The 24510-nt window shown below is 41.2% G+C and overlaps 1 protein-coding gene across 5 annotated transcripts in view; it reads right to left on the bottom strand.

The window, feature by feature from the left end:
- REPS2 (RALBP1 associated Eps domain containing 2) overlaps nt 1–24510 on the bottom strand; it is a 231723-nt gene that overhangs the window by 139749 nt on the left and 67464 nt on the right. For 3 of the 5 annotated variants that reach the window (XM_079911205.1, XM_079911207.1, XM_079911203.1), the window contains exons 3-5: nt 13711–13859; nt 11734–11860; nt 1307–1404 (exon numbers count right to left, since the gene is read on the bottom strand). In XM_079911205.1, coding sequence (XP_079767331.1) covers nt 1307–1404; nt 11734–11860; nt 13711–13859 — 374 coding nt within the window. The remainder of the gene's footprint in view (nt 1–1306; nt 1405–11733; nt 11861–13710; nt 13860–24510) is intronic. The other 2 variants (XM_079911206.1, XM_079911204.1) reach the window with 1 other exon arrangement.

Genomic DNA, 24510 nt, shown 5'->3' with positions numbered 1-24510 from the left:
CTAGAACCTAGCCTCCTTGTAACATGGGACTCTAATGTATATAGGAAAGTATTTGAAAGAGCAGGTTTTGACATTGGGCAGGCCTGGTTCGAATTCTGGCTCTGCCACTTACTAGTTATGAATGAAACCTTAGACCCATGACTTGACCTCTCTCGGCCAGTTACCTCATCTATACTAAGAGATACAACAATACCTAGATCTGATAGTTGGAGGAAGAATTATACACAAATACACAGCATATGGCTGAATTATCTACCACCTTTAAGAAAATTCTTTGTACACAGAGTTCTACCTCAGAAGTTAAGTTCTGTACCACGCCTAACACAGAGCCGCATCCCCAGAGGCTATAAAGTGAACACCTCAATCTCCCTTTGCCTTGTTTATTCTCTCCTAGAATACCAGCCCACTTCTTTATGGGACTATCTGACATCACCGGTCTACTGTGAGAAATCCCTGAGCATAAATGATCCTCCTTCCTAAGTTGGACAATTGAAATGTTATACAAACCACCCTACTTCCTCTTGTCTTTAGAATCAAACAGCCAATCCAGTTTTCTCAGGGTTTTTCTCATGCTGACATACACATACACCCTTTTTTGGGACTATGACTTCACCAGCATAGGACTCAGAAATACTACACAAGATAACAGTTGCAGACACGGGAAAAAATAAGAGCTCTTTATCCAAAGGAAACACTGGAGAAAGGGAAGCTGAAATTTGCTAAGTTGTGGTGTAGCCAGGAGAAACTGGGAGATCACTTGTGCTTCTGCCATATGGTATCGATTACAAACAGGAAACTAGTTGCTGCCACTTGTAAAATAACTGTTCTCCAAACAGCATTGAACTAGGCACTGAGAGAAAATACAGGAGAACCGCCTCTGCCTTCCAAAGCTTGCAGTATAACTGGAGGCACAAAACGAAATGGGCAATAGCGAACTATGCACTGAATAAGTAATATTAAAGAATAAGGCAGAGATAAGATAGGCTGTTTTGGAAAAAGTAGAGGCCTCCTGAAGGAGGTGCCTACTGATTAAGCAGATAAAGGTGGAAGGGCATTTTAGACATACCAAAGACTAAGAACCAGCCCGGATTAGTCTAGAGACACTGAGAAGGGGAGAAACACACACAGTAGAAACGATTTAGGAAAATACATAAGCAACAGAACAAGAAGTACAATATTTGCATTAGGGGGCAGTTTTATGTCCTGCTTACAAAAACAAAACAAACAAACAAACAAAAACAGGGCCATCAAGAAGCCATACCCCCGAAGTCTCCCACTGGCATAACCCCACAGCAGCGTCACTTACCCGGATAAGGGAAGCCTGATGCCGAAGGGGTTTGGCTCCTGGGCCCCCCAACGAGGGTCCCTCAGGCTGGACAAGGGGCTGTCTAGCTTCATAAGGAGCTGAAACAGCAGGAGGGAAAGTCAGCATGGTAGACAAAGATTCCACCCAAAAATTATGATTTCACACACAAATTGCTACAGTGTCTGCTTTTCAGGGAAGAATTAGCAAAAGAATTAGAGTTTACAGGGATAGGGCAACCTAAGACAAACAAACCTTGGTGCCCCTGGGTACAATTTAACTGAACAATCTAAAGACAGTCACCCAATTCATGATAAGGCAGGAAAATATTTATATCAGGTTAAGATTAGGAATAAATTAGAAAGGTGGAATGGTGTGAATCTAAACTGGGATAAAAAATAATGAGAGTAGTTAGAAAAGTGCCATGGGCTTCCCTGGTGGCGCAGTGGTTGAGAGTCCGCCTGCTGATGCAGGGGACACGGGTTCGTGCCCCGGTCCGGGAAGATCCCATGTGCCGCGGAGCGGCTGGGCCCGTGAGCCATGGCCGCTGAGCCTGCGCGTCCGGAGCCTGTGCTCTGCAACGGGAGAGGCCACAGCAGTGAGAGGCCCGCATACCGCAAAAAAAAAAAAAAGAAAAAAAAAAAGAAAGAAAGAAAAGTGCCATGTTTTAAGGGTTCAAATTCTAAATATAAGGTAAATTCTACATATACCCTGCTATTTAAAAGGCTTCCATTCATCATCCACACCCCCAAAGAAGAAAAGGAATATGCATTTTGAACATTAAGAATCAACATTGTCATTTATTTTGTTTTATTTTGTTAATACTTTTTTTAAAATTTATTTATTTGACTGTATTGGGTCTTCCTTGCTGCACGCAGGCTTTCTCTAGTCGCGGCGAGCGGGGGCTACTCTTCGTTGCGGTGCATGGGCTTCTCATTGTGGTGGCTTCTCTTGTTGAGGAGCACGGGCTCTACGCGCGTGGGCTTCAGTAGTTGTGGCACGTGGGCTCAGTAGTTGTGGCTCCTGGGCCCTAGAGTGCAGGCTCAGTAGTAGTGGCGCATGGGCTTAGTTGCTCCGCGGCATGTGGGATCTTCCCGGACCAAGGCTTGAACCCGTGTCCCCTGCATTGGCAGGCGGATTCTTAACCGCTGCGCCACTAGGGAAGCCCCTATTTTGTTTTATTTTTGAAAATAAATGCCACTGTTATCTTTTCCTTAACGGAAAGAATGTAAAACCAAGTAGAGAAAACTACAAAAAGGAATAAATGCATTTTATATTTATTATCTTATCACTTAATAACCAAACTAAAAATAATTTTGCTACCTTTAAGAAAAGGTTTTAAGCCACCAAAATGAATGCATTTTTTTCATTCCTTTTATTTCCAGAACACTTAATAACAACCTTGCCAATATGGTAGGAAAAGTTAAATGTAACCAGGTAGTATTCAGCTCCAACAGAAAGGAGAAATTATCACTTAAAATGAAACCATTTCTGATCTCTGTGGGTTAACAGTTCAGGTTTTTGGAAGTATATAAACAAGTAAAATGCCTTTTTTCTGTAGCTTCTTATAAATAAAATTAGGTAGAGACAGCAGAGCAGCCTATTATGGCATCACCTTCAGCGTACTTTGAACTTTTTAAAATAAAGAAGGTATAACAGCACGTTAAGAACAACAAACCACTCTTGGCTCACAACTGCTCTTTGTATTTCCTCCAAGGAACTGGAACACAGTATTATAACACATTAAATTACATTAAAACATCAAAATCACTGCCTGGCAAACCATGACATGGATTTCCTGACCCTGCTAAGAATGTATTAAAAATACAAAACCTGCAAAAGAAACATACACAGAGAACACACAGTCCAAATCTTAAATAAGCCTCACATGGTAAGCAGGTGCTGCCCTCAAAGAAGGATTTTTAAGATCATTCCATTTAGATGGAACATCAAATTTAACTCCTGTCAGGAGGCTTGAACCACAGCAAACTGTACCACGGCTGCGATACCAGTGGTCATGAGCTTCTCCTGGGAAGCTGACCTCACATGCCTCTGCCTCTGGCTCCCCTCAGAGGGAGGGAGCTTCTACTGCTCAGGAGGGACACGTGTGGAGGGAGGGCGCCTGGCCCATGGCTCCAGCCCCTCACCAACAAGGGTCTTCCTTCCCTTGGAAGAGACAAACACATCTTATCAATAAAGCCTGAACACTCAGCCGCATGGTGGGTCATTTTTGGAGAAGCCTGGCCTCAATGGCAAATTTTCTCTTCCTACTCCTGTGGGAAGCCTGAGTTGTCCACACCTGCCTGTGACTGGAAAGATGAGTGTCTAAAGCCCTCTGGTCGCAAATCTTAGACACGTGCTCCAATCAGCTCTACTGGTACCACAGCTGATATTCAGGCCACCATCAGTCTGACTCCTGCCTCGCTCCTCAACTAAAGCTGAACTCAGGAGGTAAAAAGGTAAAAGGTAAAAGGCTCGTTGCCTCTACTCTCCTTCCTCCCAAATAAAGCCTGAAACATGCAACTCAATGCAAAATAAACAATTCTTAGATCCCCTTATAAGAGGCTGAATAAGGAACTAGAAGTACCACCTTTCTCCAAGGGGAGGAGTATAAAATGAACCCTAAAGATTTCATCACTCTGAGATTCGTGTCAAACTAGAACAGAGACCACAACTAACTGCCCCATAAAGACTCCCCATCTGCAGTCACCCAATGAATGATATCCAGAAGGTGACTTTCAAGAATACTTAAGAGCTTCAAAAATAAAACGGAGGCTTCCCTGGTGGCGCAGTGGTTGAGAGTCCACCTGCCAATGCAGGGGACACGGGTTCGTACCCTGGTCCGGGAAGATCCCACATGCCGCGGAGCGGCTGGGCCCGTGAGCCATGGCCGCTGAGCCTGCGCGTCCAGAGCCTGTGCTCCGCAGCGGGAGAGGCCACAACAGTGAGAGGCCTGCGTACCGCAAAATAAATAAATAAATAAATAAATATAAATAAAACGGGTGCCAGATTCTAGAGACACAAAAGGAAATATGAGGGAATATCTGAGCACCTACAATGTGCCACGAGTTATGCTAGGAACAGATGTTTATATAACATTCCTCGTTTCATCCACAGAGCAAACCTCTGAGGCAGAGATTATTCCATTTCACAGATAAGGGAAACTGAGGCTGAGAAAAGCAAAATACCCATAGTCACAGAGGCTAGAAATGGACAGAAATTAGAAATGTAGGCCCACTAAGTCTACCTTTAGGCCCAGGAGACGGACATCACAGCCCATGCTCTTAAGTGAGAAGATACCTAGAATTGATACATCAGAATAAGATGTATAGGAAAAAGTAGAACAGACATTGATTTTAAGATAAGACATTAGATATCAGAAGAAACAGGTTATAAGAGTCAAAAGTAGTTGCCTCTGCCTAGAAGGAACATACCTCAATGTAATAAAGCTCATATAAGACAAACGCACAGCTAACATCATACTCGATGGTGAAAAGCTGAAAGCATTTCCTCTAAGATCAGGAACAAGACAAGGATGCCCACTCTCACCACTTTTATTCAACATAGTTTTGGAAGTCCTAGCCATAGCAATCAGACAACAAAAAGAAATAAAAGAAATCCAAATTGGAAAGGAAAAAGTAAAACTGCCGCTGTTTGCAGATGACATGATACTATACAGAGAAAATCCTAAAGCTGCCACCAAGAAACTATTAGAGCACATTAGTGAATTCAGTAAAGTAGCAGGATACAAAATTAATATGAAGAAATCTGTTGCATATCTATACACTAACCAAGAAGTATCAGAAAGAGAAATTAAGGAAACAATCCCATTTACCATCACATCAAAAAGAATAAAATACCTAGGAATAAACCTACCTAAGGAGGCAAAAGACATGTACTCAGAAAACTATAAGACACTGATGAAAGAAAACGGAAGACGACACAAACAAACGGAAATATATACCATGTTCTTGCACTGGAAGAATCAATACTGTTAAAATGACTATACTACCCAAGGCAATCTACAAATTCAATGCAATCCCTATCAAATTACCAATGGATTTTTCACAGAACTAGAACAAAATTTTTTTTTAATTTGTATGGAAACAAAGACCCCGAACAGCCAAAACAATCTTGAGAAAAAAGAATGGAGCTGAAGGGCTTTCCTGGTGGCGCAGTGGTTAAGAATCTGCCTGCCAATGAAGGGGACATGGATTCGAGCCCTGGTCTGGGAAGATCCCGTATGCCGTGGAGCAACTATGCCTGCGCGCCACGACTACTGAGCTTGCGCTCTAGAGCCCGCGAGCCACAGCTACTGAGCCCTCGCACCTAGAGCCTGTGCTCTGCAACAAGAGAAGCCACCGCAATGAGAAGCCCATGCACCGCAACAAAGAGCAGTCCCCACTCGCCGCAGCTAGAGAAAGCCCACGTGCAGCAACAAAGACCCATTGCAACCAAAAATAAATAAATAAATGTATTTTTAAAAAAAGAATGGAGCTGGAGGAATCACACGTCCTCACTTTAGACTATACCACAAAGCTACACTCATCAAAACAGTATGGTACTGGCACAAAAACAGACACATAGATCAATGGAACAGGATAGAGAGCCCAGAAATAAACCCATGCACATATGGTCAATTAATCTACGACAAAGGAGGCAATAATATACAGTGGAGAAAAGACAGTCTCTTCAATAAGTGGCGCTGGGGAAAGTAGACAGCTACCTGTAAAAGAATGAAATTAGAACATTCTCTAACACCATACACAAAAATAAACTCAAAATGGATTAAAGACCTAAATATAAGACCAGACACTATAAAACTCCTAGAGGAAAACGTAGGCAGGACACTCTGACATAAATCAGAGCAATATATTTTTGGATCTGTCTCCTAGAGTAATGAAAACAAAAATTTTAAAATGGGACCTAATTAAACTCAAAAGCTTTTGCACGGCAAACGAAACCATAAACAAAATGAAAAGACAACCTGTGGAATGGGAGAAAATATCTGCAAACAATGTGACTGACAAGGGCTTAATTTCCAAAATACACAAATAGCTCATACAGCTCAATATCAAAAAAACAAACAACTCAATAAAAAAATGGGCAGAAGACCTAAATAGACATTTTTTTCCAAAGAAGACAAACAGATGGCCAACAGGCACATGAAAAGATACTCAATATCGCTAATTATTAGAGAAATTCAAGTCAAAACTACAATGAGGTATCACCACACACTGGTCAGTATGGCCATCATCAGAAAGGCTACAAATGGGGCTTCCCTGGTGGTGCAGTGGTTGAGAGTCCACCTGCCGATGCAGGGGACGTGGGTTTGTGCCCCGGTCCGGGAAGATCCCACATGCCGCAGAGCGGCTGGGCCCGTGAGCCATGGCCGCTGAGCCTGCGCGTCCGGAGCCTGTGCTCCGCAACGGGAGAGGCCACAACAGTGAGAGGCCTGCGTACCGCAAAAAAAAAAAAAAAAAAAAAAAAAAAGTAAGTCTACAAATAATAAATGCTGAAGAGGGTGTAGAGAAAAGGGAACCCTCCTACACTGTTGGTGGGAATGTAAATTGGTACAGCTACTATGGAGAACAGTATGGAAGTTCCTTAAAAAATTAAAAATAGAGTTGCCATATGCTCCTGCAATCCCACTCCTGGGCATATATTTGGACAAAAGTCTAATTTGAAAAGATACATGCACCCCAATGTTCAAAGCTGCACTATTCACAACAGCCAAGACATGGAAGCAACCTAAATGTCCATCAACAGATGACTGGATAAAAAAAGATGTGGTGTGTATATTTATATATATATACACACATATACATACAATGGAATATTTACCCATAAAAAAGAATGAAATAATGCCATTTTCAGCAACATGGATGGACCCAGAGATTATCACATTAAGCAAAGTAAGTCAGAGAAAGAAAAATATATTACTTATATGTGGAATCTAAAAAAGTGATACAGGACTTCCCTGGGGGTACAGTGGTTAACACTCCGCACTTCCACTGAAGGGGACGCGAGTTCAATCCCTGGTTGAGGAATTAAGATGCCACATGCTGTGTGGAGAGGCCAAAAAATAAATAAATAATAAATAAATAAATAAGTGTTTACAAAACAGAAATAGACTCACAGACATAGAAAGCAAACTTATGGTTACCAAAGGGCAAAGGAGGGGAGGAATAAATTTGGAATTTGGGATTAACAGATACTACTGTATATAAGATAGATAAACAACAAGGACCTACTGCATAGCACAGGGAACTATATTCAATATCTTGTGATAACCTATAATGGAAAAGAATCTGAAAAAGAATACATATACATATATGTATAACTGATTCACTTTGCTGTACACTGAAACATTGTGAATCAACTGTACTTCAGTTAAAAAAATAAACAATTTTTAAAAAAGGATAGAAAGTAGTTGCCTCTAGAGACCAGAAACAGGTTGAGTGGGAAGAAGTATTACTGCGATTTAAACATCATCTTTTAAAATATAGATAAAATACAGATGGCAGTATCTGCCTCTGAGGGTTGTGGTAAGTAGAAAATAGTGCACATAAAGAACTCTGAACAATGCCTGACACGTAAGTCTAACCCAATGAGCATAAGCTATAGATACATCCAGCAAGGGAAGCTAGCAGGAGCCCAGAAGAGAGGCAGAAGAGAGGCTCTGAATCACAGACTGGTCCAAAGATGCTCAGTCTGATTTAAAACATACACATACACCCCATTAGCCAGGAATCATGGCAGGGTCTTGGACAGAGAACAACCCCAGAAAAATGTATTCCTAGAAAATTGTCCTAGCAGCTAAGCTGCTTTCTGAAAATGCATAAATCCAAGTTTAAGGATCACGATGTAGGAAGGGGCAACAGAAACTTAGAAAACAATGTTTCAAGAACAAAAGAGTGCCCACAAGGAGATGTCACTTCACATGTAATAGAATAGCTAAGATTAAAAACACTGAAGAAAGAAACTAGAGTACCAACTGCTGGCAAGGAGCACTGAACTCTCATATATTGCCAGTGGGAGTATGCAGCCACTTGGTGAAACTCGGGCAGTTTCTTATACACCTACCCTAAGGTGCAGTAATTCCACTCCTAGGTGTCAGGAAAATGACAACAATGTCACAAAAAGACACACACAAATGTTCATAGCATCCTTATTCATAACAGCCAAACCCTGGAAATAACCTAAATGTCCATCAACAGAAGAATGGATCGTCACACCATGATACATTCATACCATGGAACAATACTGGGTAATAAAAAGGAACAAACTATTGAGATACAACACCATGGAGAATCTTAACCACTATGCTGAGGGAAAGACACCCGAGAGTACAGTCATTCAATATGATTCCATTTATATGAGGTTCTAGAAAAAGCAAAACTAGCCTACGATGATAAAAATCAGAACTATGCTTGCACTGGGGGGGCACGGGCGGGGAGGGAGTGACTGGAAAGGGGCATCTCTGAGGTGATGGAAATGTTGGTTTTAATGTCAAGCAGACTACTTTTTTACTGAAGTATAGCTGATTTACAATATTAATTTCAGCATAGTGATTCAATATTTTTATAGATTATATTCCATTTAAAGTTATTATAAAATAATAGCTGTATTTCCCTGTGCTGCACAATATATCCTTGTAGCTTATGTATTTCCTACATAGTAGTTTGTACCTCTTAGTCCCCTACTCCCCCACCCTGCAACCACTAGTTTGTTCTCTATATCTGTGAGTAGGTTTCTGTTTTGTTATATTTATTCATCTATTTTATTTTTTAGATACCACATATAAGTGATAACATACAGTACTTGTCTTTCTCTGTCTGACTTATTTCACTAAGCGTAATTCCCTTTTTAGGTCCATCCACATTGCTACAAATGGCAGAATTTCATTCTTTTCTATGGCTGAGTAATATTCTATTGTGTGTGTGTATGTACGTGTATCTTCTTTCTTCATTCATCTGTTGATGGACACTTAGGTTGTTTCCATACCTTGGCTATAGTAAATAATGCTGCTATGAACACTGGGGTCCATGTATTTTTTCAAATTTGTGCTTTCATTTTCTTCAGATATATACTCAGGGGTGGAATTGCTGGATCATATAGTAGGGAAATATTTTATTCATGATCAAAATGGTGGATACATGAGTATATCCATTTGTTAAAACTCAAATTGAAGCTTTTATTTTATTTTAAAGAGTTCTTTTTTGATATGGACCTTTTTTTTGTTTTAATTTTTGGCTGTGTTGGGTTTTTCTTGCTGTGTGCAGGCTTTCTCTAGTTGCGGCGAGCGGGGGCTACTCTTCGTTGCAGTGCACAGGCTTCTCATTGCGGTGGCTTCTCTTGTTGCAGAGCACAGGCTCTAGGCACATGGGTTTCAGTAGCTGTGGCCCGCAGGCTCAGTAGTTGTGGCTCGCGGGCTCTAGAGCGCAGGCTCAGTAGTTGTGGCGCATGGGCTTAGTTGCTCTGCAGCATGTGGGATCTTCCCGGACCAGGGCTCGAACCCGTGTCCCCTGGATTGGCAGGCAGATACTTAAGCACTGCGCAACCAGGGAAGTCCTGATGTGGACCATTTTTAAAGTCTTTATTGAATTTGTTACAATATTGCTTCTGTTTTATGTTTTGGGGTGGTTTTTTTTGGTTTTTTGTTTTGTTTCGTTTTGTTTTGTTTTGGCCCCAAGGCATATGGGATCTTAGCTCCCTGACCAGAGATCAAACCCGCACCCCTGCACTGGAGGGCGAAGTCTTAACCACTGGACCGCCAGGGAAGTCCCTCAAGTTGAAGATTTTAAATGTGTGCATTTTATCACATGTAAATTTTATCTCACTTTTTTTTTAAAAAGGGCTAAGAAAGAATGAAAGCATGGAAAACCTTGACACACGTGCTAAAAGAGCGAAGGAGAGAAGCAGGTCATTTCCTTGCCACTGGGGGAATGAAAGCCCAATTTGAATGGAATGAGGAGAAAATGGAGCATGAAGCAGAGAGAGCGGGTACAGACAAGTTTTTTAAGGAATATCAGAAAAAAAGAGTAGAACCTGGTGACTCGGTAGAACAAAACACGACTCACCTGTGAATTAAAATCCAAAAACTAGACACCATGCTAGGCATAGTACTCCAATTTCCAAACCCAGATGAAATTAAGGAAAAAAAACCCACTTCTAAAAATAGGGAAATTCGGCAGGAGAGACTATAAGGAAAATGAAGAATTCTCAACCCCGTTTTGTTTCAGACACCAATGGGACACTCAGGTTCCAGGGGAGTGATTTTTCGTTCCTATCCCCCAACAACGTTATCTTGCATTTGCATAGGATTCAATTTCGAATCAGATTTTATACTCATGTTCTCGCTTATCCTCACAACACCCCTATAGGATACTATTACTCCATTTAAAAAGAGGAGAGGAAAATCATGGTTCAGAGCAGTAAGTGGCTTGCCCAAGGTCACATAGCTAGTCACATAAACCCTCACCTTCTGATTCCAATCAAAAGATTTTTCCATCATGCTACACCTGCTTCTCTCGGCAAGATTATAGTCTCTCTTCAGTCCAGCCTAGCACACATTTTTTTTTAAAATCTGTTTCCCTCTAGAAGTCACCACTATTTTCAATGCAGCAAAAACCTGCAGAAACTGGGTCACTTTCAGTTACAGCTCACAGAATTTTAAAAAAAGGCGGGGAGGGGGGGAGTTATGGATATCCAATTCTAGAATACCTTTAATTGGTCATATCTTAAGCTAGGAACCTGAGCCCCACAAGGACAAGATGCTGCCGTGAATTTATGGAGCTTTAAGCATTGCAGCCAGGGAGTCAACTCTGCAAGTCATTCTCAGAAGCAAGTAACGTATTCTACCACTAACATGGCCAGCACAGTGCAAATGTGAGCAAGCAGGCAACCCCACAACTGGGCACTTCACACACCTGAGCATGATGCCTCCCCTGGCATTTCCCTTATTCTTAGTCCCAAACACAAGAGCTAAATATTTTCATTTATGTGCTCAGTCTTTAAAGGTTGAATCAACTCTTCTGCAGAGTTCTATTTTTTAAGTAGTTTCATAAGAGCAGTTATCATATAAATATGTTTGGTGGCTTTGCAGAAAGGAATAACTATTCCAGAACAATACAAATCCTTCATGTGCTATGTTCCTGTGTAACGAAACTTGTATATGAAGGATTAAATCATCTAAATCATTATCTACAAGTCTAAAGATGAACTAGTTTGTAGGACAGAAAACAAGGCATTACTAACACAGATTTCATTTTATATTTTTTTTAACCTTGCTTGAGAGTATAAAATTAAATTGAGCCCTGTCTCCAAAGCCAGAGGTAATTAAGTCAGGAGACTGAGCAGCTGGTGGCGTTGCTGCCCGATAGATGAAGGAGCCTCTAAGACACTGCCTGGGACAGCTGGCCTCTTACCTGGATGCATCTGCTCCGTGCTTTTCCGCAGTTTGCTGTAGCCATGGCTCAAGGGCACCCTCTGGTAATGAGGCGGGGAAGAAGGAGGGGAGGCGAGGGGTGACATCGTGGGAGACTGCGTTTCCTGCTTCAAAGAACCAGAGCAGAGTTCAGAGACGATCACTCAAGGAGCCTGGCGCTCTGAGCTGCAGTTATGAAGTATAACGCAACTCTACTGCCAGTAAGCAGGCTGCTTTAATAAATGGAGGAGAATATTTTCTCAGAAACGCAGCTTGGTTAAAAAGCAGTGTCTGAGGATTCAGAAGTCTCCCAGAGAACAGTCTCGCCGGAGCTCAGTTACCTAAATTACTAAAACAAGCCTGAAACACTTCCAGTTACTCCAATAATATTTTCCTTGGGGAAACGAAAGACATTGATCACATGAAATAACATTCATACTCCCCAATTTTGATCTCTTCGTGAACAGATTCAATTTTCATTCATTAATAAAGGCTCCTATTTCCTGCATTTACACTTACCAAGTCTTCCAACAATGTGGCTATTTTTTTAATATTTTAAATGGTTAATGCTAAATATTCTGGGACCTGGCTAGCCAAAGTAAAATGCCAGCTTTTTTTTTTATACTGAGAAATTGCAAAACAATTCATTATGGGTAAACCACTCCAACTAGCCTATTCCTAAACACTAGGATGGAGCCTTAATAAACTACAATTCAAATCTCAACTCGAATGTGAACTTTATGTAGGACCCCAGGCAAGACAAGCAACCTTCTAACTCGGCTACTGGGTTTCCTCCTTTTTTTTTTTTTTTTTTTAATGCTACCAATAGACTGGTAACTTTGGAATACCCAAGTAATGAGGAAACAGTACTTTTCATCAATATAGAGACTATATAGGGCCTCTTAGTCAATAATAATAATAATAATGCAATCTGAGATACTAATCAAGTACTCTTTTTCAAGTAAAAGAAAAGAATATTTGCTTTGAATTGTAAGCTCACACCCACAGACTGGGTGGGCCTAGCATAAGCCCAGACTGAAGTGAAAGGATGTGTCCTCAATCACGCAGCCAGGGGATGGGCCTGGAAAGTTCCCAGGGCATCCAACCATCCTGGGATAGTGGACCCTCATTCCTCTCCAAATGCTGGTGGGAAAACATGCCAAAGAGTATTGGCTGAAGATTCTGATACAGGCATACCTCATTTTATTGCACTTCACAGATATTACTCTTTTTTTTTTTTTTTAACAAATTGAAGGTTTGTGGCAACGCTGCATCGAGCAAGTCTATTGGCGCCATTTTTCCAAAAGCATTTGCTCACTTCACTATTGCAAATAGTGGTCTAATTTTAAACGCCCATCCACCCTATTCTTCTTCCGGCTACACAGGTAATGGCAGCATTTCCCAACACGGCACTCCAAACATGCTCCCCAAGAAGGGATTCCCTGGTGAAAGGAGTTTAGTACATGCCGATCTCCATGTCTCTTTATTGCAGGACTTCTCAGGGCTTTTACTGTGCTAATGTGCACTGTGAACGTCTAAGACTGAGTATTTAGCCTTTCCCCCGAGAATAGTCCATGAAGCAGCATTCTCCAAACATATTTAACCAGAGAAACCTTTTCTCCAGGTTTTTTTGGAAGAAAGGACTTATTAAACACTCCTAGAAGTTACATTTCGAAGAACCCATTTGGAAATGGTGATTAGAGACATCAAATAAGTGTGTTAAATCAGTAGCCTTACTTGAGACCCAATTCTACATTAAAGTAAGCTCTAAATGGCCCATAGGTGGCTCATGGTAATGGTAATTTCTATGCATCAGCCTCTTCTCCTTGCTACAAGGAAACTTTACTGGCTCACTTCCAAGTCTATAATTGTAACCCAGATGGTGCAATTCACTGGAAGCTTGACAGCAGCTAAGAGGCACTGCTCTGTGAGGATTCATGGTCAAAAGCAAACAGACATGCCTGATCAGACTATTTACCTGTTTATCCTCATCATCCATTCTTTTGAAGGTATTTTTTTCTGTGATTAAATATGGAATCTGAACTTTAGTTCCATGCAGCTCAGCCATGTTCCCAAACCGGATCTCAGCATCAGTTTTTGACATCATAAAGCGAGGCAGCGGCAGTTCTTTAGGAGCAGAATCAGAGAAGCTCAAGTGAGACTTTATTTGAAAACTGCAAAAAAGGGAACTCAATGGCCAAAAGATGAGTCACTTTTGAGGAAAAATTCCAGAACACTAAATATAGATTAAATTTGATTTCAACACAATAAGGACTCCTATAATAATGTCATAATAGAAAAATGCTACAGTTTAACACGGTATCCTGGCTCAACGTTTTTAAATGCTGTTGAATCATCTCAGAACAAATTCAGGTTTTGGACAGATCTCCCACTTCAGCCTTCAGTTCGGCACCAAGAAAAAGGACGTGACATCGTAGAACTCAGTATCAAGTGACAAACAGTAGCAGGCAGAACTTATATAGTGCTTATTATATGCCAGACACTGTATTAAGATCTGCAAATATTAACTCATTTAATCCTCACAACTCACTACAGTAAGATGATCATTAGCCTCCTTTTATAGATGTGGAAACAGAGCAGAAGGAGCTAAGAAGACACAGCTCATCTGTGGCAGAGCTGGCTCTTCACCAGCCAGTGCTGCTGCCCTACAGAAAGGCCCCTCATTCCCAGGACAAACCCACTGCATACAACACTTTCTCACCTTATGTCACTGCTTAAACAATTTTCACACTCAATCTCCAGTTGTCTTTTCATAATGGAATAAGGAAAATGGTATAAAGTTAGAGCAATCAGTCCAACGTTCAGTCAGATTCTACTGTCAAAACCATTAGCTACACTCTATGCCACAAAGAGCTGAAACCCAACTGTCTGGTATATTTACTTAGCTTTCAAATTTCTAACAAAACTATTCTGAAAACAGAAATGATACTTTGGCACACTTCGAGTTCTCAGCACAGCAAATCACACACAACACAGCACAAGAATGCCAAAAATGGGTATAATATTCTGGATTAGGCATAATGATTTGCATCTGGATCCATTGTTCGGGATAATACTCATCAGTGTGCCTCTGCCTTCCCTTAGCTCCCTCTTCCAAAAACACAGCTGCACTTCCAATGATTGAAGCTGTGCTAAAGCCAGAAAACCTCTTAGCAACAGCAAGCAGTATCCCAGCTCCCCAGGCAAAGAAGGCCCCTGGTTCTCTAATATCCACATCATGTTTATTTTTAGTTGCTATGTCCACATTTGATTTAAAGAAGTAGGCAATATGACAAATCCCTGCGTGATCAATCAGCCAAGGGCCCAAGAGACATAAATAGAATAACCAATCTGGAAAATTAAACCAAGACTTTCCTCTAAAGACAGGATGGCCACCATTTTTAATGTTTTACTCTTCCCTAACCATGGCAGCTCTCCAACACTCAAGGCAGGAATGGACTTCAAAAGAAAAAAGGCAAGAAAAAAGAAAGTCTAGATTCTCAGTAAATCAAATATCAGCTAATCCTATGGTTCTCTTCTCAGAAACGTATTTGTTTCAACTCAGTCTGCAAAAAGGATCTAAAACACATGGAACGAGATCACATAAAATAACTTGCACTCTAATCTGCCCATGAGAGGATGATGCTACTTCCAAGCCCTATTTGAGGGAGAAAAGAAGTAAATGCTTGGCATTTTTAAGCTCCCTGACCAGCGTTTCACTGGTGTTCAACAGATAACTCTGGGAGCAATGGAACACAAACCCGGCTGATGAATATCAACTATTACACTAGAGCCCCCAGCTGTCCTTTAGGACACCGTCACGTCACACGCTCTCCTTCCCTGGCTATGGCATTTCTCCAAAATTGTTCACCTGGGAAAGAACCTCCCTCCCCCTGCCGGTAGCAAAAGACAAAATACAGCTGAATTTCCCTCGTACTTTCTTTGTTTACAAGGTTGTAAACAACTCTCACTTAACAGAATTGTAACCATATATAATGATATCCCTATCATTGAAAAGGTTAATGAAGGTGCTATTTTTCTTAAGCTGCTGCAAGCTTTTTTTTTTTAATGCTGCAAGCTTTTAAAAAGTGAAAAGTAAAACTCTAGTTTGTCGATGTTCAGTCTAAATGTTGTTTCCTAGTCATGTGTACACCAAATGTAACAGTGCAACTTTATTAGAAAATTAATCAATAAAGTACCTGCTATCCAGTGATTTACGTCAAGTAATCACAGGAGAAGATTTATTTGTAGTAGTTGTTTAGAATCTTTTCTCCCAAACTGAATTAACACCAAGAAACACATCAAGAGTTCAAATGAAATACTGATAAGGGCCAAGGACACCATGAGCACAGCAATCATTTGTTTCACAATGGCATCTTACGTTGTATTCTTTGAACACAGAAATGCTTTGTATATTAAATAGAAATGACTATTTTTCCCTTCCACAAAGAGAACTATGCCTCTCCTTTTTTAAACATGTGACCCTCTAAGGGAAAAAATCCTTTGTTTTCCCACGTTTGATGGAGTCATGAATATAAGAAATACTGCAATCTCTTCAATTCATTAGAAGAAACATAAGCAGCATAAATGCAGTAACAAATGGCAAATTACAAAGTGGCAGCTGCTGTGCAGTGTCCTCCAACGCTGTCCACTGGAAATATAATGTCAGCCACATATATCATTGTAAATTGTGTAGTAGCTACATTACCAAAAAAAAAATGTTAAGTAAAGAAGCCAGTGACAAAAATACAAATACTACATCGTTTCACTTACATGAGGGATCAATCGTCAAACTCATAAAAACAGAAAGTAGAATGGTGGGTGCCAGGGGCCGGGGGTGAAGGGGAGTGAAGAGTTGTTTAACGGGGGCGGAGTTTCCATTTTGCAAGGTGGGGAGATTGGTCGCACAACAACGTGAATATACTAAACACTACTGAACTGTACACTTAAAAATGGTGAAGATGGTAAATTTTATGTTCTATATATTTTGTCACAATTAAAATTTTTAACATTGAAAAAAGCACAAAAGATACAGGTGAAATTAATTTAGTGTATTTTAACCCAATGTTATAGATCACAGCATGTGATCAAGATAAAAATTAATATAATAGTTTACATTCTTTTTTCAGACTAATGCTTCAAACCCCCATGTGTACTTACCTGTACCACAGACCTCAATTCAGATACACCACATCTCAGGCACTCAGGCGCCGCAGTAGTGTGGCTACTGGCTACCCTACTGGAACAGCACAGTTTGGCTGATGGTTGCTATGAAGGAATGTGGACCATTATGGCCAGAAATCTGGATTTGACTAAGAAATACTATAATGTTAAATGTTAACAACTAACTGATTTCTTCTTAAATTACGTAAGGAGTATTTTGTATGGAGGGATGATTTATATAAAGCTTAAGTGTACCACTTGAAGACTTTTAACAAATGTATGTATAAGCTCATAGCAAACACCCAAATTAAGATACATTTCCATCATATAGAATTTGCCTTCATATCCCTTTCTAGTTAATCCCCTCGCCTTGTCCCACTTAGCAACCTATTCTAATTTCTAAATCCACAGATTATCTTTGCCATTATAGAACTTCACATAATGGAATCATACAATATTAATCTTTGTGACCACCTTCTCTGACCAACACTTTGTCTGTGATAATCATCCAATGCACCACATAATCATCCAAAGACATAGTTCATTCTTTTTCACTGCTATGGAATAATCTATTTTTATGAATACATTGAAATTTTTTAAATCCAGTCTCCTGTGATGAACATTTGGGATGTTTCCAGTTTGGAGCCATTAGGAATATAGCTGCTGTGAACATTCTTATAAATGGTTTTTGACAGACATGAATTCATTTATCTTGGGGATATACCTATGGACCACATTCAACCTGCTGCCTATTATTATGTACAAAATAAGCTATAAGGATGTATTGTACAACAGAGGGAATATAGCCAATGTTTTATAATAACTACAAATGGAGTATAACCTTAAAAAATTGTGACTCACTATACCGTATACCTGTAACTTATATAATATTGTACATCAAGGTATACTTCAGTTTTAAAAAATAGTATTACCATTAAAAAAAGAATGGGTTTGGGCTTCCCTGGTGGCGCAGTGGTTGAGAATCCGCCTGCCAATGCAGGGGACATGGGTTCGAGCCCTGGTCTGGGAAGATCCCACATGCCGCGGAGCGGCTGGGCCCATGAGCCGTGGCCGCTGAGCCTGCGCATCCGGAGCCTGTGCTCCGCAACAAGAAAGGCCGTGATAGTGAGAGGCCCACGCACCATGATGAAGAGTGGCCCCCGCTCGCCGCAACTAGAGAAAGCCCACGCACAGAAACAAAGACCCAACATGGCCAAATAAATAAATAAATTTAAAAAAAAAAAAGAATGGGTTTTACATTTTTGAATGTTTGGAAAACATCAAAAGAAAAATATTTCAGGACATGAAAATTATGAAATACAAATTTCAATGTCCATAAATAGTTTCACTGGAACACAGCCACACTCTTTTGTTTACATATTGTCCACTTCTGCTTTCACAGTTCTGGGGCAGAGTTGGATATTTGCAACAAAGGCCATATGGCTCACAAAGCCTAAAATATCCACTACCTAGCCCTTTACGGGAAAAGTTTGCTGACCCCTGTCTTACACAATACAGTGGTTCAAGTAAAATGTAGTCTTACTAAAACAATACAGTTGCATTTAATGGAAAAATATTTTACATTAATTGACTTTTAAGTTTTAAATAATTTAAATTAATTATTAATTTAATTAAAAATTCAATTCCCCACTCGCACTACACACATTTTTAATGCTCAATAGCCAGCCGCACGTGGCTAGTGACTACCATATGAGACAGCACAGTTTAGATGGTTGGCCAAAAACTACAAGGCAGCTACTATTGGGATACCCCTTCTCCAGGTGAGCCATTTAAGCTCAAAGAGATTAAGAAACTTGCCTGAGGGTACACAAATAAAGAGTGATGGAGCAGGGATTCAAAATCAGGTAGTCTACTGCTAGGGCCTACACTCTTAGCCACTAGGCTACACTGTCATCCTGAAAATTAAAATAGTCTTTGTATTGCAGGTTTGAACATTCAGGCTGAAACTGTGGCGTGTCAGAGGGGGAAATGGTCTAGAGAAAATCTACTGGAAGTATCCACATCTTACAGGTGAGGAACTAAGCCCAAGAAGGGGAGGGTGGGTCTTGTCTTACTCATGCAGCAAAATGGCGGCAGAGCTACAGTCTTAACAACACTCCTGGCCTCCTGGGGCTCCCTTCTCTTCCCACTACTTTTCGTCGCCCATCCATTTATACCAGTTACTTATAGGTTAACAAAAATTAATGACAACGATGTTCAGTAATTCCAAAGTGAAGCCAAACCCACACATTTTCCTTAAGTTACTTGGGAAAAACATCAGGTTGGTCTTACTAACCCAAACCTGGGTTGATCAAAGCCTTATAATCGCCTATCTGCGCTATCCACCTGTTAATTTGGAAAAATTTGTTGCTAATTTGGAAATGGGAAGCTAGATAGCTAGATGAGCAGGTAAAGGCTGCTGTGGGAAGGCTGATCTTATAATTTTTTGGAGGGGTGATGGTAAGTTACAGTTATCCATTATCAATTTCATAAAAGAGTACATTTAACAAAAGGAAACCAAAAAAACCATCTTAAAATTGAACACATTTCCTTTTATAAATAACTCAATCCTTTGTCCTAATTCTTTCTCCTTTCCCTGCAGACTGTGCCAGACTACCACCAGGTCAGGAATGAGGAACACAGCCCTAGAAACCACATGAATCACATTACTGCACTACTGGGGTTCAGAGACTCCCCTTTAAAGGAGCTGTGGGAAAAAATCAAGGGGTCTGTCATGTTGGATAAGAAAGTAAATTACATCTTTATTCTCCCTACCCTAACCATAAGTTAGCATTTCTTTCAATTATGAATGTAAGCAATGAACTGCTGTAATATCGTCAGCAGTGCTTGCAACTTTGTCACCCGCCGAAATCAGATATTTTTATATCACATTACAGTTGCTGTGGACATCCTGAAGTACTGTTTATGTTCATCACTACTCTGAAAGTACGCTAGTTATTTGGATCACAGATCTTTTATTTAATACATTAATAAAGAAGCATGTATACTGCTATATAACAACTTTTTTAAATATCTCAGTTTTAATTTCAAAATACAGTTGACCCTTGAACAACACAGCTTTGAACACTGTGAGTCCACTTACACGCGGATATTTTTCAAGAGTAAATACTACAGAACTACACGGTCTGCGGCTGGCTGGGTCCATGGATGTGGAGGAACCGCGGATATGGAGGGCTGACTATAAATTATACATGGATTAACCCTCCAGTTGTTCAAGGGTCAGTTTTAATTGGTTTCCTTTATAATCCCACATCGTTGTACGCATTTAAAATATTACTCCAAAACAGAGACACAGATGTAGAGAAAAAAACGTATGGCTACCAAGGGGGGACGTGGGGGGGGTACAAATTGGTGGATTGGGAGTGACATAGATACAGTACTATGTATAAAATAGAGAACTAATGAGAACCTGCTGTATAGCACAGAGAACTCTACTCACTGCTCTGTGGTGACCTAAATGGGAAGGAAATCCAAAAATGAGGGGATATATGTATACATATACCTGATTCACTTTGCTGTACAGCAGAACACAACATTGTAAAGCAACTATACTCCAATAAAAACTTCTTTAAAAAAAACAAAAACATTACCCCAAGAAGGGGTCCAGAAGCTTCACACTGCCAAAGGGGCCCATGGCACCAAAAAGCTTCAAAACCCTACTCTTGACCCCGCTACACCTTCCCTCGGTCCTCACACCCACTCTTGGCCTGTCTTCGGAAAGGAGGAAGGTACAGGAGCTCCCAGGGCAAATGTTCGCACGTGGTTTCCTCTGCAGGAATTCTCTGCTGGCCCTGAACTTCACACCCGCCGTCCGTCCTTCTAAGTCAGCTTTCACCAAACGTGTCGCCCCAGCTCCCACTAGGGTGAGGCCAGAGAGAAGCCTGGGGCCAGCCCTCTCAGGGCCGTGGAAAGGCAGTGTCAGCACTTGCAGGGCCCGGGGAGCAAGCGCAGGGAGTTATACACCCTGGGCGCCTCTTGTCTACCCCCAGTTCAGGCCCTGATGTGACCAAATCTGTACTCAGAGCTTAAGCAAAGCTCCTGAAAATACTCCACCCAGCTGTCTTCAGAAGTCACTCTGAACCCTGGCTCCACAAAAGAATCACCTGGGGAGCTCTGAAAACCCCCCTCGCTCAGGCCACACCCCAGGCTAATTTAATGATAATTTCTGCAGGTGGCCCCAGGTACTCGTATTTTTTATTTTGCATTTAAAGTTACCCAGATGGGGCTTCCCTGGTGGCGCAGTGGTTGAGAGTCCGCCTGCCGATGCAGGGGACGCGGGTTTGTGCCCCGGTCCGGGAAGATCCCACATGCCGCGGAGCGGCTGGGCCCGTGAGCCATGGCCGCTGAGCCTGTGCGTCCGGAGCCTGTGCTCCGCAACAGGAGAGGCCACAACAGTGAGAGGCCCATGTACCGCAAAAAAAAAAAAAAAAGTTACCCAGACGATTCTCAAGGGCAGACGAGGGTGGGAACCAAAGCCTGAGAAAGATGACTTCTGTAGGCATCCCTCAGCAGTTCCAGGTGAACCTGAATTCCAAATGTTTGAGTTTAAAGAGTGACAGCTGATTAAGACTCGCTCCCCATGCACAGGCATTTATGTCTTCATTCATTCAGTCATTCATTCATTCATTCATTCATTCAACAAACATGCTCTGAGTACCCACAAGGCCCCTCAGTGCAGGGATTACCAGAAGCTCCTCCTTTCCCCTTGGACTTGCAGACTGCTAAGGAAGACAGACAAAAAACTTGTCAAACCTGTAAAGGAGTATTTACAAACTCTGATAAAAGTGCTATGAAGGAGCGGGCGGTGAGAGAGAATAAAGTAGGGAGGGGCCTGCCACATTACCTAGCATTATCTAGTGGGCCCATCCAAGGAGTACCTCATTCCCTAGGGATGTGTGCTTTTTAAGTTACTATTTACTCTTGATTAGGCATTTTACAATTCTGAAAGTGTAGATATTAACTTGTAGAAAACTGTTAGCTAACAAATACTTCTTGTCTGACAGCAATGCAAATGAATTTTATCTTAGAAAAGAGTATAATAACCCAGTTACAGTTTTATTGCACTGTAGGGCATTAATCAATTTTATATGTAATTTAGCAATCTTATTCCAGCATTCTTTCTTTCCATGACTATAAATACTTCTGACTTTCTTGAACCAGCTTTACTACATGCTGGTTCCTTTGTTGATGAATTAATTTGACAGGACATACTTTAGAAAGGATGGTGGGGGCGGCCTCGGAATCCTGAAGAATAAGGAGGAGGAGCCAGCATGGGAAGGAGAGGGGGAAGAACAGACCGCTAGCAACCCAACACCTCGACATAACATATGGTCTTTCCTACAACAGGAAAAGAGGTGGTCCAGAAATGGCTAGAAGGCCAGTGAGGCTGGGGGACAGACTACAAGCAAGAAGAAGAGGTTTGAGATGAGGATGGAGAAGTAGGCAGAGACTAGGTTATGCAGGGCCTTACAGATCAGTGTAGGGACTCCGAACTTAGCACTATGTACAACAAGCAACCACTGGGAGGGTTTCAAGAAGCTGGATAAAATGATCTGGTGGCTATTTTGAAAAGACCACTCTTACCGCTGTGTGGGAAAAGAGACTGGCGTAGAGAATAGAGAAGGCCAAGAAACCAATGACAAAATCATCGTGGTGCTCAGGTGTGGCTGCAGGTGGCCTGGTCCAGCAGAAGCAGAGAGATGGAGGGAATGGGCAGTGGATTTTGATGGATTATATTGTGAATGAGGGAAAGGGGGGAATCAAGAAGGGCTTCTACCCACATGCTGTGCAGTGCAGCCATAAAATAAGAAAAAATAAATATCAAAAAAAAAAGAATGGCTTCTAAGTTCCTGGCTTAAGCAACTGCATATGGTAGGGGTATTCAGCAAAATGGGAATGGCTAGGGGTTAGAGGTTAACATACACACAGGCACATGTCATTCATGAAATAAGGGTATGACTCTTACAGAAGGAAGGGTAGACTCACAACTCCTTGGGTGTGACAGGGCCTTTTAAAGGTAGCAGCCTTTCAGATTAGGTTCTCAGAGAGCATTCTCTTTGGCCTTCAAGGTTTGTGTCATCAAACATTAAGCTAATGGATTTCAAGCAACAAATCGGAAAATGCTAAGTAGCAGCTCAAAGTTTGGCCCTGTCTTGCCCTCATCCTTACTCAACATATGCTGACTACAAATAACTATCATTTAATAAATCTTTAAATGAAGGAAGGAAATTCAGAATTAACTCTGAGTATACTTAAACCCTCAGAGGTAAAAGGCAGCATCAGGATTTATAAAATACAATGGAGAAAGCCTTGTATTTGGGAAAAGGGTTAATCCTTTACACAAGTGATAACTTAGTCCATCCCTTCCACCCCGTCCCCCCAGGAAATTAAGCTGTAGATCTGAGCACAAATCAGGTAAAAGACTTCAGTCTAACCAAATATAAGCAACAAAGGTGTCAGAAGTTTATTCTTTTATACAATAAAGCAGCTCTTAACTCTTCCAGAAGATGAAGTTGGGGGATACTACAATAAAGCTTAATGACCATTTACAATGGAATGGAAACTATCACTGCCTACCACAAATCGAAATTCAGTGAGCTGTAACTTTGAACTAATCACAGCAAGTGGATGATAGCAGTGACCATTAGACACCAAACCGGCCACTGAAATAATACTTCATCATGAAACCTATTTTGGAACCAAATTTTCTAATACTGAGGGATGCTTTGGGGGTCAGATTTTTTTTCCCATTCGGAAAACATCCAGGATTACAGATTAGAGTCAGCACCTTACTAAACAGAAAGAATCATCAAGAAGAGGCTACTCTGCATAGCAATGAAGAGCACGGGAACTGGTGGCTGAGCTCCTGGCTAGAGCTGGTTAGAACCTTACAATCCTTAGGCAAGTTACTCAGCCTGACCCACCGCAAAGCAGGAAGCGAGCCTTTATTCCATTAGGCACTGAGATTTCAATGGTACTTGTTATCACAGCTTATCGAAGGCAATGGAAACTGACACAATTATCTAATGTAGGTAGATGTCATGAGGACTAAATGAGATGGTGTCTGACACCCACTAAGCCTTTAATAAAGGTTAGCAGGATGATTGCGGCCTCCTGATGGTTAGTGTAAAAAGCTTTCATTTCCCATAGTCAAGCTATCAGAATCTTCTCTGCTATTTGCAGCTGTCCTACAAGGTTGTCACGGACTAACCATAAATCCTCAACCCACGTCGAGGTCCACCAGGGACTTCACAGAACAGGTAGGAACAGCGGAGTCATTTTTATCTCAAAATGAGGAAAAGGACAAAGTTCCTGCATAGCTGTGTGGCCACAGGAAAGTAATTCATATCAGAGTGAACTAAAAAAGGACCTCAGCACATCCACTGAATAACCACCTTCTTTAAACAGCGTGGTAAAACCAGTACTGAAGAAGTGCAAATGATGCTAAGAGTTTGGGGCTTTACTCTTGGTTTAAGTGCTCAAGTATGTCCTGGGTTGGGGGCAGGGATAGCAAGGTAAGAAAATGGTAAATCAAAACTTTGAGAAGATAAATTCATTCTGCAAAAATCTTGGTAGCCCCCGAGTACTTAACAAT

This window comes from Stenella coeruleoalba (assembly GCF_951394435.1).
Source record: "Stenella coeruleoalba genome assembly, chromosome: X".
NCBI classification, from domain to species: Eukaryota; Metazoa; Chordata; class Mammalia; order Artiodactyla; family Delphinidae; genus Stenella; species Stenella coeruleoalba.
Note: the sequence above shows the minus strand (reverse complement) of the source record. Positions and strands in the feature narration are given on the sequence as shown.